The 21765-nt window shown below is 44.0% G+C and overlaps 1 protein-coding gene across 6 annotated transcripts in view; it reads right to left on the bottom strand.

Annotated features, from left to right (window-relative positions):
- ARHGEF3 (Rho guanine nucleotide exchange factor 3) overlaps nt 1-21765 on the bottom strand; it is a 310527-nt gene that overhangs the window by 167269 nt on the left and 121493 nt on the right. Inside the window, exon 1 of one of the 6 annotated variants that reach the window (XM_043885396.1) lies at nt 5084-5329. The exons of the other annotated variants lie outside the window; for them this stretch is intronic. Within the exon in view, the coding sequence (XP_043741331.1) occupies nt 5084-5134 (51 nt within the window). The 5' untranslated portion in view covers nt 5135-5329. Of the gene's footprint in view, nt 1-5083; nt 5330-21765 lie in introns of those variants that run through there. 6 annotated transcript variants of the gene reach the window in all.

Here is a 21765-nt window from a genome sequence, read left to right as displayed (position 1 = left end):
AAGTGAAATGAATCATTAGACCAGAGTTCTTCACCTGGGCCAGGGGTCTGCACAGACATTTTCACAACTTGTGCAGTTTTCTAAACAGAACATTTCAAGATGCATGTGACTTCAGGAAGGCAGGGGGCTAGTGATGTAAAGGAACTATGAGAGGCCCAGTACCATGCTAAATTCTTAGTCCATGGTGGGTGCCTGAAGAGTTAGCACCCAAGACAGTGCACAGGTGGATATGGGGATAAACACACAAGCAGTTTGAACCAGAGCTTCTTTGCAAAGTCCACCTCTTTGCCCCCATGTCAGGGATAATCTCTTTGCACACGGCTCCTCTCCACTGCTGTGCCTTCACCAACCCTCTCCTTCCTCACGTCAGATTATAAGCATTCAACAGGCCAAGACAGTATCTCACCTGTTTGACCTGGGATGACTGTTGCTGCCCAAAGAGGGGAGACTTATGGTGCGTTAGTTAGGAGATAATGAAATAACCCATGTGAAACATTACTGGTCAGCATCCCTAAAGTAGTAGCAGATATTCATTCATCATTTATTTAGGACCTAATACACACCAGGCCCTAGGTCGGCGGTTCTCATCATCTTCATCACTTATTGGTACCATATTTATCTCCCCAGCACAGCACAGTACTCCACATAAGTGAAAAGTGTTAGTTGCTCAGTTGTGTCTGACTCTGTGACCCCGTGGACTGTAGCCCACCAGCCTCCTCTGTCCATGGGATTTCCAGGGCAAGAATGCTGCTGCTGCTGCTAAGTTGCTTCAGTCGTGTCTGACTCTGTGCGACCCTATGGAGAGCAGGCCACCAGGCTCTTGTGTCCACGGGATTCTCTAGGCTAGAATACTGGAGTGGGTTACCATTTCCTTCTCCCATAGTAGGCCCCCAATAAATGCTATTTGAGTGAGTAAACAGAGATGATCTCTGTGGTATACTAATTTATTCTTCAGCAAACTTCTATCCCCTCTCCTGACCTCCATGGATTGGTTCTGTGACTTGCTCTGGCCAATGGACTAGGAGTAGACAGGGCAATGTACTAATTCTGATTGTAGACCTTAAGGAACGTTGTGTATTTCTGCTTGCTCCTCTGGGATCTTCTGGTCTACACAGGAGAATATACATGTGGGTTAGCTCACAGACCTGCATGAGGCAGATTCACCGAAAACCTGCACACTTGTGAGCATGAGAATAAATGCTTGATATTGCTTGCCACTGAGATTGGGGTAGTTGTTACTCAGCAAAAGCAGACTGAGACATACTCCTATACTCATATCCAGAAATTTCAGGCAAAGAGTGGCCCTGGTTCTCTTACAGTGGGATTTCAGCAACTGGGTCATTTTGTGGCTCTCTCTAGCACATTTTCTCTAAGCTGTTAATGTCCCATTTGGAGAAGATGGCAGGGAACCAGAGACCCATATTTTGGCCATCTTGGCACCTGGCACACAGTCATGCACAAAGCTGGTTCTCGGGCAGCGTCTGATGTATGAAAGGATGGGCTGGCTGTTCACTCTGGTGGGAGAAGCACTGTCAAAAATCACAGCAGGCAACAACTTGGGCCCAGACGCTCAAAGCCACCAGCTCTGTGGTCCCCAGTGTGCGAAGTGGACCTGGTGGTGACACAGGATCATTTCAGACCACATGCAGCAGACCAAGGGGTAGTTATTATAATGTGTTTTAGGAAACACATTATGATATTTAGTGACTTAAGCACTCCTTCTTCTTAGGATGAACCTAAGTTCAAAACCAAACCAAACCAAAGAACAACTAGATGACTTAAAGAAAAAGAGTAAGTGAAAAATAACAGTGAAAGTGGTATGGGGATATGGGACACATAACTGAAGTTTAGGAAAACACTGATCCTATTCAAGTCTCACTTTCCTACAAATCACAATCATAGCTAGCATTTTTGAGCACTTATATGATGCCCTGTTTCAAGAGTTTCACAGATACTATTTTATAAACTTTTCATAGTATCAGAAGCAGATACTATCATCTCCATTTCACAGGTGAGGTAACTAAAGCCCAGAGAGATAAAGAACTTGCCCAAGGTTAAGTGGCAGTGAGGGTGTGAACTCAGAATGTTACCTTCCAGGATCCAATTAAGTCTCTATTAGAGAACCTGGTAGCCAGGGACATTCAGCAGTGGCCAAGCTTAACTGCAAAACCTCAAACTTGAACCTCAAACTCCTGACTCCCAGACCAGTGCTCTCAGCCAGCTCCATGAAAACTGGCATGTAGTGAGAACACTGGGGGTTTACAGCAGGGGTGGGTGGGGTCTACGAGAAGCAAGGGAGAGAGGTATAGTAAATGCTACAAGGAAGATTTGGGAGGGAAGAGACAGGGACATAAATAAGGCTGACCAACAGACGCGGGCACTCAAGGGATGTGGAACACTTCGAATATGGACAAAATTATTCAGAAAGAGGGCTGGCACATGGGGGCTGCTTTCTGAGCTCCTCCCAAGAGACCCACCCACCGTGGCTTCCCCAAGTGACATCCACGTAGTCCCTATTTAGGCACTAAACTCACCCATTGTTTCTCTCCCAGTGGACGCACAGGGTCACCACCCTGGCCTTGCCCTCTCCGAGTCATACCGATGAGTGTTCCATCAAGACAGGCCTTTTTTAGGATCTGGCTTGAATCAACTTCCCCTTCCACAGCACCCACTTGGGGTGTTCTGGGAAAGGTGGAAAAGCACAGCGGGAATTGGGGCTGTAAAATGAAGTACTGACTTCTCTGTGTAACACCTGCCTCCTTCCCTCCACAAGATCCAATCAGGACCACGTTGCACTTGAGATATAAGACGTTTTACAGCCCTATGGTCGCTGAGCTCTTAGACACTATGGACTCATTTCTCTGGGAGCCACTGACACCTATGGTCAGTAAGACCTGGGACACGGGTCACGCTGGCTGAGTGGGTTCTCTGCTCTCAGCACTGCGATGAGTCACTTCACTTACCCCTCAAGACAACCCTATAAGGTGGGCACATTTGATTACCCCCACTTTACAAGGAGAAGACACATTGATAGGTTTGGTAATGTGCTTGGGATTACATGGCTAGCAAGAGGCAAATCTGGGACTGAAACCTACAATTATGTGGTTCTAAATTCCTGCCCTTAACTGTTACACTCTACCATTCCTGCACAGATACACAGCTCCCTTGGCCAAACCTCAGAAGATGGATTTATGAGACCTTTCAAGGGTTTCTCCCTTCCCTTTCTCTCTATTCACATCCAGCTCCCAACTGCCTCTCCCACACCCAGACTCAACTCTTCCAGATCCCTGCTCTAGAGACTCTCAGAGCCAAGAAATACAAATTCATTCAATAATATTTTCAAGAGCGGAATAAAGGTCAATAGCCAGGCAGCCAATTACATTTTGAGTTCAAGTACATATACCTGGGGAAATGTGTATGTAAAAGCACTTATTAAATCACTTGACTTTGAAACAGGAAAGACAGGAGAACTATTTTTTACTTTTTGTTTAAAAGTCATACCTTAGGTTCATATCAGAGTTGAAATGAGTTTAGAGACATCTCTGTTTCACAGGTGTGAAACTGAGTCCAGAGAAGGCAGTGACTTTTCGTAGATGCCTCTTATGTAGGTGCTAATTGGACCAAGGCAAACATCCACCAAAATGAGCTTATTTGCACACCGACTGGAGACCAAAGTGTTATAGAAGATGCCACACTTGATAGGAGATATATGAAGGCCCCTGTCATTAAAATCGTCAAGTGCACCCATGGCCAAGAATGTCATTTCTGGATCCGTTCTGCCTGAGCTTGAAGCCTGACCCACTGCTAACCATCAAGGAGATCAGGAGCAGAGTATTTATCCTCGCCACATCCGAGTTTCACCATCTGCAAAGTGGGGATGATGATAACAGCCAACCCCTACAGTGACGTAAGAATTTCATGAGCTGATGCAAGTAACGTGAACACTAATACACATTAGCTATTACTGTAATATTTTTATTAATATTATATTAACTATCCCTGAAGTATAGTAAATCATACAAAATAATTTCCATATCTAATAACTGCTATCCATATCTGTATTACTAATTTCCATATCTCAAAGGCTTAAAATTTATTCTTTACAGGGTGAGTGAATAGCAAGGTGAGTGAGATGGGAAAGGAAAAAGATAGTAAAACAACACATATCACATGAAAAGATTAAAAATGTATGTCTATAATGGCCATGTACAAGACTTGGAATTAGTATTACAAACATCAGTCTTAGAAACACAATTCTGGTCAAAGAAACAGAAAAAGCAATGAGGATTTTCTTTGAAACATAGTTTTGGCTTATCCAAAGCTTTAACACTTACCCACAAACAAAAGGAGTAGAGAGAGTACGCTTCTGGGCTCCTAATCACTCTTCTGCCCATGGAAACATAACATTTCCAGCCACTTCTGAAATTACTCAAACAGGCACCAATACTACTAATGAGAATACCAGGGAGTCTGAGTCTCCCCTGGTATTATCTGGCCTCATCTTCCCAACGGTGAGCACATTCAAAACACCAGAATTTTAAGGAAACTTACAAAAAAAAAAAAAATTGCTCCACACAGAATGAACTTCCAAAACTGAGTTTAGGCATCTTCCAGTCCAAAGAAGAGAAGGTCACGAAAATCCACTTTGCTATTTAAACACACACACACACACACATACACTCACTCACTTTTTCCTTCCCATTTAATGAAAACCCATGTCTTGTAAAAATTGAAATACTGGCATGGTGGAGCAAAGAACGAAAGCCCCCCTCCCCTTGCTCTCTTCCAATCACAGATGCTAAGGGAAGCGCTGCCCGCGAGGCACTCCACATAACTCATCGTCCCCACCAAACACAAACATCTGCCGTCTGAGGCCCAACTGCACAGCCCTTTTCTGATTCACGTACTTCAGCGAGGCAGAAGTGGCCTCCACCGTCCAGGTGCTCTGAGCGGCTCCTTGATCAGTTTCTTGGGAGATGCAGACAGCTGCCCCCTCCCACACCTCAGCTCCTGGCATGGTCCAGCCAGGCTTGGGCGGGAACTGCGAGCCCATCCACCCCTGGTCCTGCCGCAGGGAGCTTACCTGAGTACGAACAAAGAAACAGCACCACACCATGGGGCGCTCCGACCTCATCCACACAGAGTCCCCCGCCCCGAGCTGCGGCGGCGCCCTTCAGACGGGATTCTCTGAGCAGAGCAGAGCATGGTTTCCCTCAAGGAACTCCTCCCCACTACTTGGGCTGCACGACAGGAAGTGACAGGGGGCCATCAGTTACATTGTCAGAAGCTGAGAACCACACCAGCCCCGGAGCTCCCCACCTCCAGCGGTTTCCTTGCCGGCTGCTGCTTTTTCAGAGCACCCTGCCTCCTGGCACTCAAAGGCACACCAGAAACTCAGTTTCTGGCTGGCAACTCCCAGCCTGGAAGGAACAACAATGCTTAAGTGGGCCGCCACCTAAAGCCATGCTGGGCATTCCGGCAGCTCTAAAGGGCTCACTGCCAGGATACCATGCTTTGTAGACCCAAACGTTGGGGTGAAATGGATAGAGAAGGGACACTGGGAGGAGAACTGTGTGTGTGTTCAAAGAGGAATCAACAGTCCACTTGAACTTCACCCAAGAGTCAGGGCCCTGCCTGGCATGCGAAGCCTACGCTGAATCCTAATTTCATAGCAACTCAACAAATGAGAGTGATGGTAAACACCCCACCCATCCGTTCCTTTCTTTTTTTCCTAGACAAATTTTCCCTTCAGAGCCCCTTTGAAAGAGTTGCTTCTGGAAACCTCTCTTTTAGCTTTTAACAGGACTAACAAAAGGCCTTACTGCTCGCCTCAGAGCCCTTACGGAAACAACTAGTGGCTGACATTTCTCATTTTATAAACTGGGGATGTCACCAATGAACACCGTGCCCTAGTCCCCTGGCTTTGACAAGGCCCAGACTTACTGGGTGAGACAGTCACGTGAACTAAAAGATTTCTGATGGAAACTGTGCCTATTCAACCCTTCACCACAAACAAATCAATACCCTTACCCTTCCAGCACAGTGGCAGAGGGACTTGAACCCAAGGAGACATAACTCCATAACTTAATTTTTATTTTTTAGTTCTCTAACGGGGTGGATATTCGATTTGCAACCATCTTTCTAATTGCAACTTTCAGCAGAAAGATTTAGCCCAGGACTTCCCAAGGCATTCTTATAAATGCACCGATTTTTAAGAGCCTTTGCCTGTCTTAGCCCTGAGTACAATGGGGGGGACTCATCAAAGACAGAGGATTCATTTGATAAGCTTCGATCCAAGACTCAACCTCAGAGCTTAACAGAAATGCTCTCCCCGCCCACTCTTGGGCCAGCAGCCAGGTGCTAACATTCGGTCTCTGAAGAATGCGTTACATAAGTATGCGACGGAAGGATGCGCCAGGCTCTGGCAGTGCATAGACGAACCAAAGATGACCAGAGAACAAACTAAATGTCGCCAGGAATTTGCAAAAAGTGTTGAGGGAGTCAAGAAATTACTGAGCCTGGCAAATGCATTTTTCATAGGGACAAATTCTGGGAAGGCCTCTTAGAGCCACAGACACATGGGCAAGATTCTGAGGGGTGTTCTAGGCAGAACAGGCAAGGGCAAGGGCAGTGGGGTGCAGACCCATATGAGTGCTTAGGAAGAAAGGCAAATACTTTGAAAGTACTGCTATGACGGGCCTGCGTCCTGCTTCAGAGAGCGTGACGGGGGTCCCACCTGTCTGGAGAAAGAGGGAAGTGAAATCCCTGTGAAAAGGCTCAAGCCCTCAGGCAAGCCATGTGGGTCACCTCAAGGCCTATATGTGGTACCTCCTTGGCCAGGCGCCCAGGAAATAAAGTGTGAAAATCAAACAGCGGTGTCCACAAAAGATGGGCTTCAGCTTGTCCTCAGGATCCTCTATTTTCCAAAGCAAAGCTGGGGTAAGCAGCGCTATCGGGGGAAGGGGAAGTGTTCCTAAAAAGGCTTCCTGCTCTGGCCTCGCGCATAGAAATGGTCCTGATGTGCACAGTCCTGTAAGTAAGCTAAGCTTAACCAGCCCTGGCAGTAGCTCAACTAATGAAGAATGTCAATTCTCTGAGGACCAAGGAATCAAGGGTCCTTCCCCATAAGCGCAGGCACTCGAATCCTGGAGGAATTTCCCTCTGTGGGGGCCCCAGCCACCAAGAGTAGGATCCACTCCAGGCAGGAGCCAAAGGCAATGTGAGGTGACCACAGGGTTCTGGAGTTTCTTTCTTTCCTGGGGGAGGAAGGGTACATTCACATGAACTAATCCTAGAATGATTAAGCCTAACTTCCGGGCTGCTGACTGTGAATGAGAAAGAAGAATCGAAACCTGTGGGCTGCAGCACGTTGTGGAAGAGGTGAAACTTGAGTGGGCTCCGGGGCAGGTAGCCACGGCAGAGGGAGGGAGGGCGGGAGGACCAGCAGAGCCCCTGGCGGGAGAAAAGGGCAGAGCCTGCCAAAGGGAAGGGAAGAGCCGGGCGCAGCCCTTCCCTCTGATGCCCCTGCTTTGACAGGAAGAACAACTCCCGTAATAAGATTGCCTGGGCAGAAGGCACCTCGGAGGAACGTTTCCACAATGAGGCTCCTGCCCTGGAGGGCTTAAGCTCATTTTGAGCATTATAATGAGAGCTTATAAACTTGGGATGTGGGTTTTCTCCAGGTGGCATCTAAGATACCATGGACTATTCAAACACCTTTTTCTACTGATTTTTACATTTTTAAAGTAACATAGTGTCATTATAATACATTTGAACCACACAGAAGTATATAGTGTAACAAGTGAATCTTCCCAAAGGCCTCGCTTTTTGTCTCACCACAATCCCACTTGCCAGAGGCACTGTGTCAAAACCAGAGGTAGGTAAGTAAAAATTGCTCAGTCGTGTCCTACTCTTTGCGACCCCATGGACTTCAGCCTGCCAGGCTCCTCTATCCATGAAATTCTCCAGGCAAGAATACTGCAGTGGGTTGCCATTTGGGGTGAACAAGCCTAAACGCTTTTAGGACCAGGGGGTAAGGGATGGGAAAGAAGTGGCTTGCCAGGCACTGGACACCACCGAGAGTACTTGCCTTAGCAAAGTTCCAGCTTATTGAAGTCCCAAGGGACGAATGGCCCAAGTGAACAGATGTTCCAAGTTTTTAAGAGAAGCTGGGAATTTCAGGTTTTACATGAAATCTCCCAATTTTTAAATGCTGGCATCTAATTCATCTTTTTTTTTTTTTTTTTAAAATTCTGTACAAGCCACACAAAGCACGGTTGCTGGTGGATTTGACCCAAGGGCCACCAGTTTGCTACCATTGCTGGTGATCCTTTAGACATTTCCTTCCATCTAAACACACGCAAACTTGTGCTTTATCACTTTTAAAATATATTTGTCAAAAATGCAATGCTAACATTACTTTAGCACTTGCTTTCTTCACTTAATATCATCTTTCCACACTGTTCACATCTTGGACTGCTCTGCAAAGCACTCCACGGTATGGGAGTGCCTTTGTTCATCAGCTCCCGCCCTGTGGTCAGAAGCGTTAAGAGACACACTTGAAATGTCACCTCTCAGCTGCTCATTCCTAACAATGTAACTCATGATGAAAGTGCACCTATGCACAGGTATTAAAAGGTCCTAAAGCCACAATCACTGAAGCCATTAATGCTGACTGCAGATTTTCGATGTTTTAATGTGAGAACTTTCTAATTTGATCTTCACAACTATCTCAAGGTGGGTCTTACTATTATCTCTACCATATAGATTTTTAAAAAGCTTGAGACTCAAACCAGTGGTGTTAAGCCTGCCCCAGAGGGCCTAGAGGTGGCAGGGTTGGGCCGGGAACCAGGTGGGCTGACCTCAGAGCTCCTGCTATCTGCATATAGCCCTAGGACAGACTGCCCAAAACCTGCCCTGGGATCCTCAGAATCTGACATACAGCAAATGTTGACTGCAAACTACTGGAGGAAAGAAGAACCACTAACAAACAGGACAATTCAGTTCTTAGAAAGAAAAGGCTCATTTTAAAGTTCTACTTCATACTCAGTCAAAATATATTCTACATAGAGTGAGACGTTAAAAAGGAAAAAGAAAAACTATGAGATTCTGGGGGTGGGAGTTCTCAGGGTATGATACTTTTCTTTAAATATGTGAAACCTGAATCATTATATATTATCAATGGGAAACTACCTACAAGGCATCTATAGGTTTGCCAAAAAGGTCCCTGTTCTCCCACACCTGGTGAATAACTACAGTGGTAGCAACTTCTTATTGAACTCCAAACAGACTAGCCCCAAAATGGGGGCCTCATTAAGACCACACCCCCCACTTCCTTGTGTCACTAGAGCTCAAAGTGATGTGTTTCTTATGCTGTTAGCCTATTAACTTACAGCAGGTTCTGTTGAGAGGTTTCAAGCCACTTTCTCACCAAAAATATTACTAAAAAAAATTCATTAGGGCTGTCATAAGTTCATTTACATAAAACAAAATGGTGAGATTTCAGCAGAATTATTTCTTCATTAAAAGCTGGTGACTAATGGTGGTTGTTTCCACTCAAAATTTTATTCTGATTTCTTTTATTCAACCTCTTTCCTATGTGCACCCAAGAAGCCATAGATTTCACATAAGTTCAGAAGTTGTCTGGGAATTTCAGGGCCTGTGACCATATTCCCGTTGATGCCTTACATTTTAAAATAATTCCACAAATTGAATTGAAAAATAGGTAGCAAAACAATCCCATTAAAATGGACTGGAAGCAGTGACCAAATTAAAATAGTATACTGCACCTTGCTTTAGCCAAGTTTCCAATGTTAGAAAAGTGTTACCTCACAGATCTTAGTTTCTGAGGCTGTTGTCAAATTCAAATTAAGACTAGGAAGAAACAAAGTTTATGCTGTAGTGGAGAGGGGAAGTACAGTAATACAGGAAGGCATAATGCATGGCAAGCCAGTGGGAAATAAAGAGAACTTCAAAGTGTTTTAGAGCCTGAGAGTTTACTCGTGGTCGCACATTTTTATTGCATAATTTCATATCTACTCCTTGGTGCTGGAAGTGTGGTTAAATTAAGCAAAACTTGAACAAGTACTCTGTCCCCCTCACCATGAACAAGTTGGGGCGTCCTGGGAGAGCAGGTCCAGACTCCACACCAGGTCAGTGTTGGTTAGAAGATGGTTTGACTTAAGAGACTGCTACCATTTGAAAATGCCGATGTTCTTCTAGAGTCCTCCTGAATATCTCAGCTCAACAAGATAAGAGCATGCTGAGGAGAATGTGAGAGCAGACCTGGCTGCTCTCAAGTCAAGAATGAATAAATAGAAAAGTCTTCATCTATAGCTGCATCACAAGAGCTAAAAATAAAAGAGGCTTGAGCATGGAGGTCTCAACAGATTGCTAATTCTGAGGGCTTATCTTGCTCGTTTTGTTACGAGCAATAGCTTGAATCAGTTTTTTTTTCTCTAAACAAATCTGAACTTTTATTTATCACATTCCTCTCATGATTTTGGCAACCAACATATAGATGCTATTTTTGAAAAGCAAATGAAAAATAAGGAGAGCCATCTTCTGATGTGCCCTGTGAAATAGCCACTAACCTAGCCTGGTCCTTGGGGTTCTACCTCCTTTAAGAGCATGAGCAAGGAAGCCTGAAGAATTTCTGCATGGAGCAGGCTGGGGCGCCTGCAAGAAGCTCACTCAATTTCTTAGAAACATGAATACCCTGAATACAGTTTTTTCAAAGGACTCTCAAGTCCTCTTTGTTAAACTATCAGTTAAAAGTGAAACTCCAGCAGGCTGCTGACCTCTAACCAATTCTTAGGAAAAAAAAAAAAAGGTTTAAAAACTGATTAGCTGATATCTATCAGCCAAAGAGCTTCCTTCCTTGGAAATGAGGCTTATTCTTTGGCATTAAACTGTCAAAACTGGTTAGAAGTAGAAAACCTAAATATGAGGAGGGTGGTACTCCTACCACTTGAATACTCAGGAGGCATTTGGAAAGTAATTTGCTTTTATCAAAAAACACTTTGCGACAAACTGAATGTCCGAGTTAAAAATACATAACCAAAGCAGAAATCATTCTTTTAAAGAAGTTTCTCCCTAGTATTTTGATTCCAGATATCTCCTTAGGGATAATTTCTGAGAACAACTGGCTGGCTGGAATGATGGACAGTAAATTAATAGGGGAGCTCTGTGATATTTGGCTCTGCCGTTTACTAGTTGAATGATCTGGTAAGTCACTTCTTAACTTCCTTGACTCTTAGTTTCCTCATCTGTAAAACAGGAATAACGATTTTTCAAGCAGAAAAGGAAGGTTTTTGGTGTCATTATAGACACTGCTTCAGGTCTTCCTCTGAGCAAACTGAAAAGTTGCTACCAAATCTAAGATAGCTTCATTTTCATCTTGATTTGAAAGAGAGTAAGAAAAAGGCAAAGGAAATTGGCAATTTCTTATTTTTTTCCTCTTCCTTCCAATAAGTGGGAAAATGGGAAGGTGGTTAAAACTCAAGTCCCGTTTATTTTTCAGATGTTATAATGCTGACTTCCTTGAAATCCTTGTGTCCATCAAAAAAATCGAAAGCTTCGATGAAAACACTTCCAACAAAATACCGAGAGATTGAAAAGCGTGTATACATACATGACTCAGCGTTGATTCTGCCTACACAACAGTGAAAGTGGTTTTTTTTGGTTTTTGTTTGGTATATATCTATGTATACTAGAAGAATAAATATTGTTACTTTCCCCTTAAATCCAAATCAGAAAGGAATCACCCGAACACTGGAAACCAGCAAACCAAGTGGGAGGTAGTCAGAAAAGCCTTCCTTCCTCCCAGCTCCCACCCGAGGGAAGCTGCTTCTGAGTGGAAGCTCAATGCCTCCTCCCAGTTAGGGCTCTGCCCCGGAGGCTGTCCCTTTAAATCAGACTTCCTGGTAAGACTCAGAGATTTCCGCATGCAGCTTCCTGGAGACAATATAAGATAAACAATAAACTTTGCAGCAGAATCTTAGACAATAAGCCCCACGTGGCCATAACAAGAAGCAATTATAAGCACTGACAATGGCCAGGGCATTTCCAACAGGAATGCAAATCTGTGATAAACATGGGAGAAACATGCTACCCCACACACCTGCACAAATGAAACTAATTTTTTTTTTTTTTTTTTTAAATAGCCCCTAGCCTTTCATCAGACTGAGAAATAGCTGCTTCCAAATTTGGCACTGCTTTTTGAAAAATCACTGTCTAAGAGAAAAGCAATCGGCTCTTACTTAAAGTGCCACTGCCTATTAGATGCACACTGAGGCCGTGGGACCCTGTGAGTCACTTACTCCATGTGTCCCTGTGAGGGACATTCACCACCCTCGGGATGCTATGCAGCTCACTGCCCCCTCCACCCCAGGTTGAGGGAAGCCCCACTTCATGAACCAGAGCCCACATTCTACCAGAGGAGATGAGGGCGCCATACACTTGCTTTCCGAGTTTCCCTGGCAGCTGGGCACGAGTGAGGTGCTGGCAATCGGAGACTCCCACCCCAGACTGGGCATGAGAAGCTGGCAGGGAAAGCAGCGGGGATACTGCAGAGTGTTCCAGTGAGGGTGGGGGCAGCTCGCAGAGGCAGCAGTGAGGGCAGATCAAGTAGCCGTGTCCTGTAACCGGTGCTGGCGGGGCAGACCATGCTATGCACACCTGCCCGGCAGTGGCAGCAGCGGTAATCTGGCAGGAAATGTTTGGTAGTATAATCTGGGTTGTTCCCGATTCCCTGATCCTTCCTAAATTCTCTGAGCTTCCGATATCTAGTCAATTCATTTTCTGCTTAAGTCAATCACAACTGGGTTTTATTGCTAGGGGTTAGCTCACGCGCACAGAACACAGGGTGGGCTAGAACTGGAGGAATCCAAAAACCAATCCCAAAGAATGATTCTGAGCGTAAGGACTGAATATATTCTTTCACACTTCCAATTCAATCCAATTACTGCCCTTCAGCCTGCAAGGCCCTGTATCCCTGTCTCCCTGCTGGACCCCAATCTCTTCTACTCTCCTCCTTCCTCCTAAGCTCCAGGCACACATGCCGTTCCTCGTCAGATTCTTTTCTGCCTCAGGGCCCTTGCACTTTCTCTACTGCAAACTGTTTCCTCCAACTCTTCACACTGCAGCCGCATCCTCCTCATAGTTCAGTCACAGCTTACAGGAAGCCTTCAATGACCCATCTGTCTAAAGGACCACACCCCACACCTCACCATCTTATCCTTTATCACAACACCCAGTTAATTTCCTTTCCAGCACACATCCTGTGATTAATTTATTTCATTATTAGTAACAATAATAACCACCATTGATTAAGAGGCTTGTTATATGCCAGACACTAGATGTGCTCTAGTTGTTGTTCAGTTTCACTAACTCATGTCCAACTCTTTGCGACCCCACGGACTGCAGCATACCAGACTTACCTATCCTTCACTATCTCCTGGAGTTTGCTCAAACTCATGTCCATTGAGCTGGGTCATGGTATCCAATCATCTCATCCTCTGTCATTCCTTTTTCCTCCTGCCCTCAATCTTTCCCAGCATCAGGGTCTCTCCCAATAAGTCGACTCTTTGTATCTCAGTGGCCATGTATTGGAGCTTCAGTCTTTCCAATGAATATTCAGGGTTGATTTCCATTAGAATCAATTGGTTTGATCTCATTGCAGTCCAAGTGACTCTCAAAAGTCTTCTCCAGCACCACAATTCAAAAGCCCCAATTCTTCAGTGCTCAGCCTTCTTTATGGTGCAACTAACATCCGTACATGACTACTGGAAAAAACCACAGCCTTGACCATACAGACCTTTGCTGGCAAAGTGATGTCTCTGCTTTTTAATACACTGTCTAGGTTTGTCATAGGTTTCCTTCCAAAGAGCAAACATCTTTAATTTCACGGCTGGAGTCACCGTTCACAGTAACTTTGGAGCCCAAGAAAATAAATCTGTCACTGTTTCCACTTTTTCCACTTCTATTTGCCATGAAGTGACAGGACTGGATGCCATGATCTTAGTTTTTTGGATAAGCCTGCTTTTTCACTCTCTTCTTTCACCTTCATCAAAAGGCTCTTTAGTTTCTCTTCACTTTCTGCCATTAGAGTACTATCATCTGCATACCTGAGGTTGTTGATATTTCTCCCAGCAAATCTTCAATCCAGCTTGTGATTCATCCAGCCTGGCATTGTGCATGATGTACTCTACATATAAGTTAAATAAGCAGGGTGACAATATACAGCCCTCATGTACTCCTGTCTCCATTCTGAACCAGTCCATTGTTCCGTGTCCAATTCTAATCGTTGCTGCTTAACCTGCATACAGGTTTTCCAGGAGACAGGTAATGTGGTCTGGTATTCTAACATGTTTTTAAGAATTTCCCACAGTTTGTTGTGATCCACACAGTCAAAGGCTTCAGACATTATATTAAACTCATTCAATTCTATGGTCACCCTATGAGATAGGTACTTTTTTTTACCCTTCACTTACAGATAAGGAAATAGGCTCAGAGGGGTTAAGGAATTTTTCCAGCATGGCAGTGATGCAAAGAGGTTTTGAACCCAGGCCTGCGGCATGGGATCTCACCACAGGGCTCATTGAAGCAGCTGTCTGACAGCAACAGAATGAGACAGGGCCACAGTGCCGGCTCTGGAGCCACAGGGCTGACCCAGCCTCTCCCGGAGCCCACAGCCTCACATTTCACATCTTACACCACATGTTCTGTCTACTTTCCAAGGATCCTTATGGAAGAAATGCAGCCAGGTGTGTGTAAAGAGGGTGAGGAAGTCCTTCACTCAACAGAGAAGTGCCTAGCTGTGTGCTGAGTCAACATACAAAACTACCACGGAGATGCTCACGGGCCAGGGACACAGGCCTGCCAACAATGCTGGCTGCTCACCCTGCCACTTTCCACAGTCCTGGAGCAGCAGGCACACGCAGGGATCACCAGCGACTATTCTCACGTTTCCCCAGAGTGAGAGCACCATTTGAACCGGGTGTTGGGAACGTGTAGGAGTTGCCAGGCTGAGGGGAGGAGGACCAGAACAAAGAAGAGGAGGCGGGACAGCACGGTTCATCCAGGAAGAGATGACACATTCAAAGGGCCTGTGGAAGGGGCAGGGTGGGAAGGCCTGGAGACAGAAGGCTGGAACCAAGGCAGGAATGCCAACTCTACCCTGTAGAAAACGGGGCAACCCAAGTTTTTTTTGGCAAGGACAGACATGACCAGATAAAAATTCTTTTTCTGTCAGTAACAATGGCCATGGCTATATAACACCGGTGAGATGTTCTGGTTCTCTATTTGCTACACATTTTAAAGTACATGTGCATGAACTAAAAGCCAGGAACTGTAACAACCGCCACCAAGAATTCCATGTCTACGCTTCCTGACTCTGTCCCTCTGCTATATGAGAAGTGAGATAAATTCGCCGTTCCAACAGGAGTTAAGCACAGCCATCCCCTCCTGAACTATGAAACTACACAGAGCTCTCATGTCTGCAATTTATGGAGAAAAGAAGGAATCCCCCTGCTCCTTGACTGTGCAACTCCAACCACCTCTGCCCTCATTCCCCCAGTGGGATAACAAGAACCTCACCTCTGGGTTGTGTCATCGTTAAAATGAAAGACTGACTCTTACTTATTTTTAAGAATGTTTGAGTCCACACACAGAGCTTCCTATGTTGAAGGAACCTCTGGGGAATTCAGGAAAAGTCCCCAGAGAGACCTTCTGAGACTCAGTGAGACCAGTACACAGTCAAGGGGAATGGTATGCTAAGTCTGCAGCTGAGGAGGTCTGGGAGCACCAAGGCCAGCCAAGATGGTAAGGGCACAGCATTCGGAAAGTAGGTCGGAAATCAATGGAGGCAGTTGAGCAGAAGGACTAGGAACAGGACTTCTAAGCCAAGCAACCTGGATTCAAATCTCAGCTCGACTACTTACTGTGATGCCTCAGGCAATTTACTTAATTTTTCTGTCTCTCAGTTTCATCATCTATTAAATCAGGATACTAAGAACACCCACCACAGATCAGTGTGAGGATCGAACAAGTCACTCAGTGCCTGGCACACGGTAAGTAGCAATAGCAGCTTTTGGAGACTGTGTATGATAAACAGTGAAATTCACAGCAAGATCATGGATACTAAACACCCACACGGGACAACACAAAGCAATTATAACTGCTGATGGTGGCTAGGACATTTTCAATAGGAATGCGAATCTATGCAAATAGCTGTTGCTACTATCATTATTTAAAATATATAATATTTATTATAATATATAATTATATATCTTGAAAAAACTTTATTTTTAAATGTTGGGTTGACCACAAAGTTCGGTTGAGTTTTTCCGTAAGATGTAATGGAAAAACCTGAACAAACTTTTGGTCTAATCCTCTATAACATAACACTGTGCTACAGAACACGTAATTATCACCTAATATAGTAATATAATTATTTTATTATGATTGGTTGTAACCTAATTTAAGAAAGAATGTGTCAACAAAAATGAAGGGTCTGAGGAGGGGATCCTCAGTAGCCTGTGCAGTGACTTTTGATCCCCTTCGGGTAAAGTGACAGAGACATCAATGTGGACTCCAGAGCCAATTTGTTGGGTCAGAGTCTGGGATTTGCCACCCATGAACTGCAGGCTCGGGAAAGTTACTTAGTCCTTAAAACCTTGAGTTTTTCATCTCTGCAAAGGAGATAACAGTATTAAATTCTTAGAGTTTGTACCAAGCACTGGTGCTGAAATTTATATGCTTTTTTCACAGAAAATCTTCCCAACAGCCATGTGAATCATATTATGATGCCTATTTTACAAGTGAGAAGACCCACAGCTCTGAGATGTTAATGAAATCACTGAAGGACACACAGAAAGTCTGACGCAAGCCAGCACTCTAAGCCAGCCCTCAAGTTCTGCAGACACAAGAAGCATGAGAAGGATGTACCACAGCTCCTCTGCAGGACGAGAGAGGTAACTACTGTATGCACAGGAATTATCCTTTAAGAAGGGTGTGTGTTTTCCACTGCAGATCCCTACCCTTCAGGCATTTGCTAGGCAGTGAGATTCCCTGTTGTTAAACACCTATTATGCACCAGGCACCTTGCTGAATGTCCCATCGCATCATTGACATCTCATCACCATGGCAACATTCTGAGACAAGGACTGGAGGACACTGAGGCTCAGAGAGGTTGAGGTCCTGGCCCATGGTCACTGAGCTTGTCAGTGGCAGCATCCCACCACACGTCTGTGTCTGTCCTACTTTCACACAGGCTTGGAGACAGGCTCTGAAAACACCCCTTAATGTCCTTCACACGCCCCTTTCCCCCTCACTACCGCCCACTCTGAAAGCACAGAGCTACTTATTCTGTAGCAAGATAATGACCATGGGGGCCGAGCAGGGCCATGGCACAAACTATAATTACCACAGACAACAATTTGCATTCCAAATCTGAAATGTACTCAGGGCATCACTGGAGCCCTGTAATCTGTTTAGCCTCTCCCCAGATTTCTCTGGAAATGAAGACCGACTCAAGAAACTGAGACATGGTTGGGGGTGGGCGTCTGTTGGAAAATATGCCTCTGCCCCCAGCAAAGTGCCACCTGAGGAAAAACCATGCCAAAAAGTGGCCAAGGCTGGGCGGGATCTAATCCCCAGAGAGGTCAAATTCCTCTGTCACAGGACAAAGAAAACAACAACCAGGACAGGGGACACACTTCGCAAGACCGGCAAATAATTAAAGGTAGGAAACACAGGACATAACACATGGGCCTCAGTGCGAGGCACAGTGGACACCCATCCCTCCGTTATCACAACCTGCTGTCTTGCTGACGAGCCCCTTGTCAGGGTGAGGGGGCCTTCCCAGCACAGGGCCCCCACAAGCTCAGCAGAAGGTTTATTATGTGCCCACTGTGAGAAAAAAATACAACCTCTGCTTTGGAGAAAGAGCTCCCAGAGGACCTCTCCATGAACACAGACTGCTATGATCTGGGTGCCGCCAGGTGGAGAAGGAGGGTGAGGCGGGAGGAGTCAGGGTGGAAGATCCCAGAATTCTCAACCCTGCCTGTGGCTTCTTTTACTCTGATCTGAACCACGGAGGCATTTGTACTAATAATTACAGCTTCTAGGTAAGTTTCTCGAGTCCTGGGTACTTGCTGACTGAGGTTCACCATAGCTCCACCTTCTTTTACTAGAGAAAGCAGACAGACCACATGTCCATTTCCATCACCCCTGATCCTGAGTGAAGATTTGCACGTGGAACCTCTACTGAGGTGATGTTACATCTCCAAGACTGCCTGAAAAACTAGAGTGTTTCTCACACTTTGATGTGCCTTCAGATCTCCTGGGCGTCTTGATAAAAATGCAGATGCCGATCAGGTCTGTAGTGGGGCCTGAGATTCGGCATTGCTCCTGAGCTCTTAGGGGCTGTTCCTGTTACTGCCCCATGGACCACACGCTAAGAACCTTTGCTAGGACACATACATGCTAGAGGCTTAAGCAGATAGAAACAAAAAAATTCATTATTTCCTATGTTTCCACAGTCACGATGTCAAGTGGTATCATTGTTCTAAGACCAACAGCGAAGAAGTAAATTCAAGCACTATGCACCTTTAAAGTTCCTATTTCCAACTTATCTCGGTGGTGGTGAATAGAATGACTGTCCTTGCAAGAAAACCTTATTGAAGGCTATCGACTAAGGAAAATCCAGCAGATTGTCCCTTGGCCCAAGTTTCTGGAACAGCCCTGGGTTCTCTGAGGTTCAGAGGGCAACACCGTTGAACATTACGCTTTCACTAGCATTCTCATCACTGATGTTTCTCTCCTTGTCAGTGGGGTGGCCAGTCCACTGTGTTCTAGACGCTGAGCCACCTGCCCGCTTAGCCCACCAGCATAGCTGGTGGGGACCTCTTCAGAACTTGAGCACTGTCTCCTCAGTCACAGGTTACACCATCCCAACCAGACAGGCAGCCTAATAAAATCATCCAACTAATTCAACACATGTTTTCTTTTTTTAATTTTTTTAACTGGCTGGAGCTGGCTGCCCTGTCCCATTATGCAAACAGTAAACAATGAATTGTTGATAGCATCTCCTTACCGTTGCCAAAATAAACCCTGCCAGGCCAGCAGAAATGAGTCCAGTGACTCTAAGTAACAATAGTTGCATGGGTTTTGTTTACATAAACACAACTAACAACAGGTGAAAATGTTTTTATCTCCTCCTATTGCTAAACCAGAGACTTCTGAAATTGAGTTCTTCTAGAAATAAAACCAAATGTCAAATGTGAGAACAGAAGGCAGTTGAGTGGTGAACACCCGGAAAGCCACCTCTGTGTTTCCTACACAAACACACATGTAGACACAGATTTTTGGACCACTAAATCAACTGACTTATTTGTATTGTCTGTTTCTTGCCTCACAGTAAGGATTTTTCTTTCCTATTCTTGTCCCCTGCACTTTTGGGCATTTGCCTTTTGACTTGGGTAGCAGAAGTATTTCTTAATATATTAAATAAGTTTAATATCATTAAATAACACAAAATTACACATAAGAGATATAATAAGCAACACTAGTCTCTAAATCAAAACCCTAAAATAGAAAAAAAAAAAATGCCAGTGGACAAGGGAAGAGAAAGGGACATTTCTTAAAGTAGAGAGATGATGTTCAAAGACTAGGTAGGCTCCAGGGAGGGAGCCTGTGATGGACCATGTCAGAATGACTAATAAAACAAGATGGAGAAGCCACTTCCTGAGCAATGGGTTTGGAGAAAATGAAGAGCAAAGTGAGGACAAGCTGTTTAGTTGCACGCATGCAGGGCCTCTGAGTCACTCTGGATAATGAGATGAGTATATTTTTAAAAGAAGGAAAAAAGACACGACATCAAGACTGTTAGAATAGGCAGCAAGAGGCTTTATTATCTATCAAGAATAGCAAATCTTGTCCATTTGTACCAATTCTGTAGGCTTGAAAAGACCATTGCAGTCTCAAACTTTTTCCTTCCTTGAGAGAGAAGCTTTAGAATTTGGCCATGAACTTGGTGATGTCTGGCAAAGATCAGCCCCAAGAAAAACACCTTCAATTTTTACTACACAAATATTACAACAGGAAACATACTGTGGGACAAGAGGGCTTTTTAAAAAGGCAAGTATCTTTTTGACTCCTAAATTCCTAAGCCAAGTTTGCAATCGATTGTCCTCAGAGTTTCAATAATAAACTAAACCCATCCCACATTATGTAATTTTCTCTAATTCTCTCTATAATTCTAACATCACTTAGAATAAAGTGATATTTTATAGTATTGTCCCAAGCTATCATCCGAAACCCATTAAAAATAATGTGCCACAATTGAGGAAGATACAACTGAGTTACCTATTAATTCTTTGGAATATTAACTCTTGGGGATGACTGTTTTAGGACTGTGATTTCTCTCTTGGCTGAGTACATGGTATTCATTCTTATTAAGGTGCTTTCCTCCCCTCTCAAATATTCAAGTAAGATTTATGGATTTTTTTTTTTTTTTAGTTGTTAGAAAAGGAAGACAAAACTCCTCCAACTTCACCTTTATCAAGTTCTCACATTTAAAACTCCTCCACAAACAGATGCCATTATTTTAAAATTCCATCTTAAGTAACCCTGGGATTTAGGCCAATTCATTGAGTTTCTGACTCAGATTTATTCCTGCTACAGATTTTTATTCTTAAACTTTTAGACCTAAAGTTCCACTTAAAAATTATAGTTTGTCTTCTCACCTCGATTTTTCTTCTCTTTAATTATAAAAATTATGTAAGCATCCTGTAGAAACTTGGCAAAGTCAAAATAAAGCAAAGAAAAATATGTCACTTACAACCTCACAGAGAGGAAATCATTATTAACATTTTGGTATATTTTCTTTCAGTCCTCTAAGTGAACTTTTTCATAGCAGACTCATCACTATACATACAATTTTGTTTCCTGCCTTTAAAGCCATAACAATAAACATTTTTCTTGAATTAGCACTCTTCCTCAGCATCCCATTATGGCTGCATAATATGAACTCATATGGCTAAAACAATTTATACCAGCTGTTTCACATTATTGGACATTTACATTTTTCCATTTTTTTCTGTCACTATAATGACAACTGCACTAAACATTTTTGTCCATAAATCTTAATCCACATCTCTGGTAACTTCTTAGGGATAAATTCCTAGAAGTTGGACTATTAGATCGATAGCCATAACTTATATTTATGATTCTTGACACAAATAGCTTTCCAAAAAGATGAAGAAGTAACAGTGTCACTAAACATCGGTGACAGCATCCATCCTATGAGCATTAAAGTTATCACTTTTAAAAAGGCTGATTAATTCTGCAGCCTGAAAATGGTACCTTAAAAAATTTCCGATTCTTGGACTGACCTGCTGAGGTCAATGATTTCAAATGTTTCCTCAGTATCAGACTAATCTTTACCCTTCAAAATACAATGTTAATGTCTCTCACATACAAGAATGCAAACAAAACCACAAACATGAAAAGAATGTAGTCATTTGCTGGATGTTTTCATTGGGCAACTAAGGTGCTGTAGTTAAGAAGCCAAGAACAGCCAGTGCGATGTACCAGTCTGTGGCTGTACGGAGAGACGCCCAGCACAGAGAGACACGAGCAAAATAAATTCAGAACTGAATCCACTGCCAAACTTCCTAAGATACATAAGATCTGAATTACCATAAGTCACACTTATCAGAAGGAATACATCAGAATGTTCAGGAATACATCCAGATTACATTT

Source organism: Cervus elaphus, chromosome 24 (genome assembly GCF_910594005.1).
Source record: "Cervus elaphus chromosome 24, mCerEla1.1, whole genome shotgun sequence".
In the NCBI taxonomy this organism is placed as follows: Eukaryota; Metazoa; Chordata; class Mammalia; order Artiodactyla; family Cervidae; genus Cervus; species Cervus elaphus.
The sequence above is the reverse complement of the archived record's forward strand: the minus strand, read 5'-3'. Positions and strand labels throughout refer to the sequence as shown.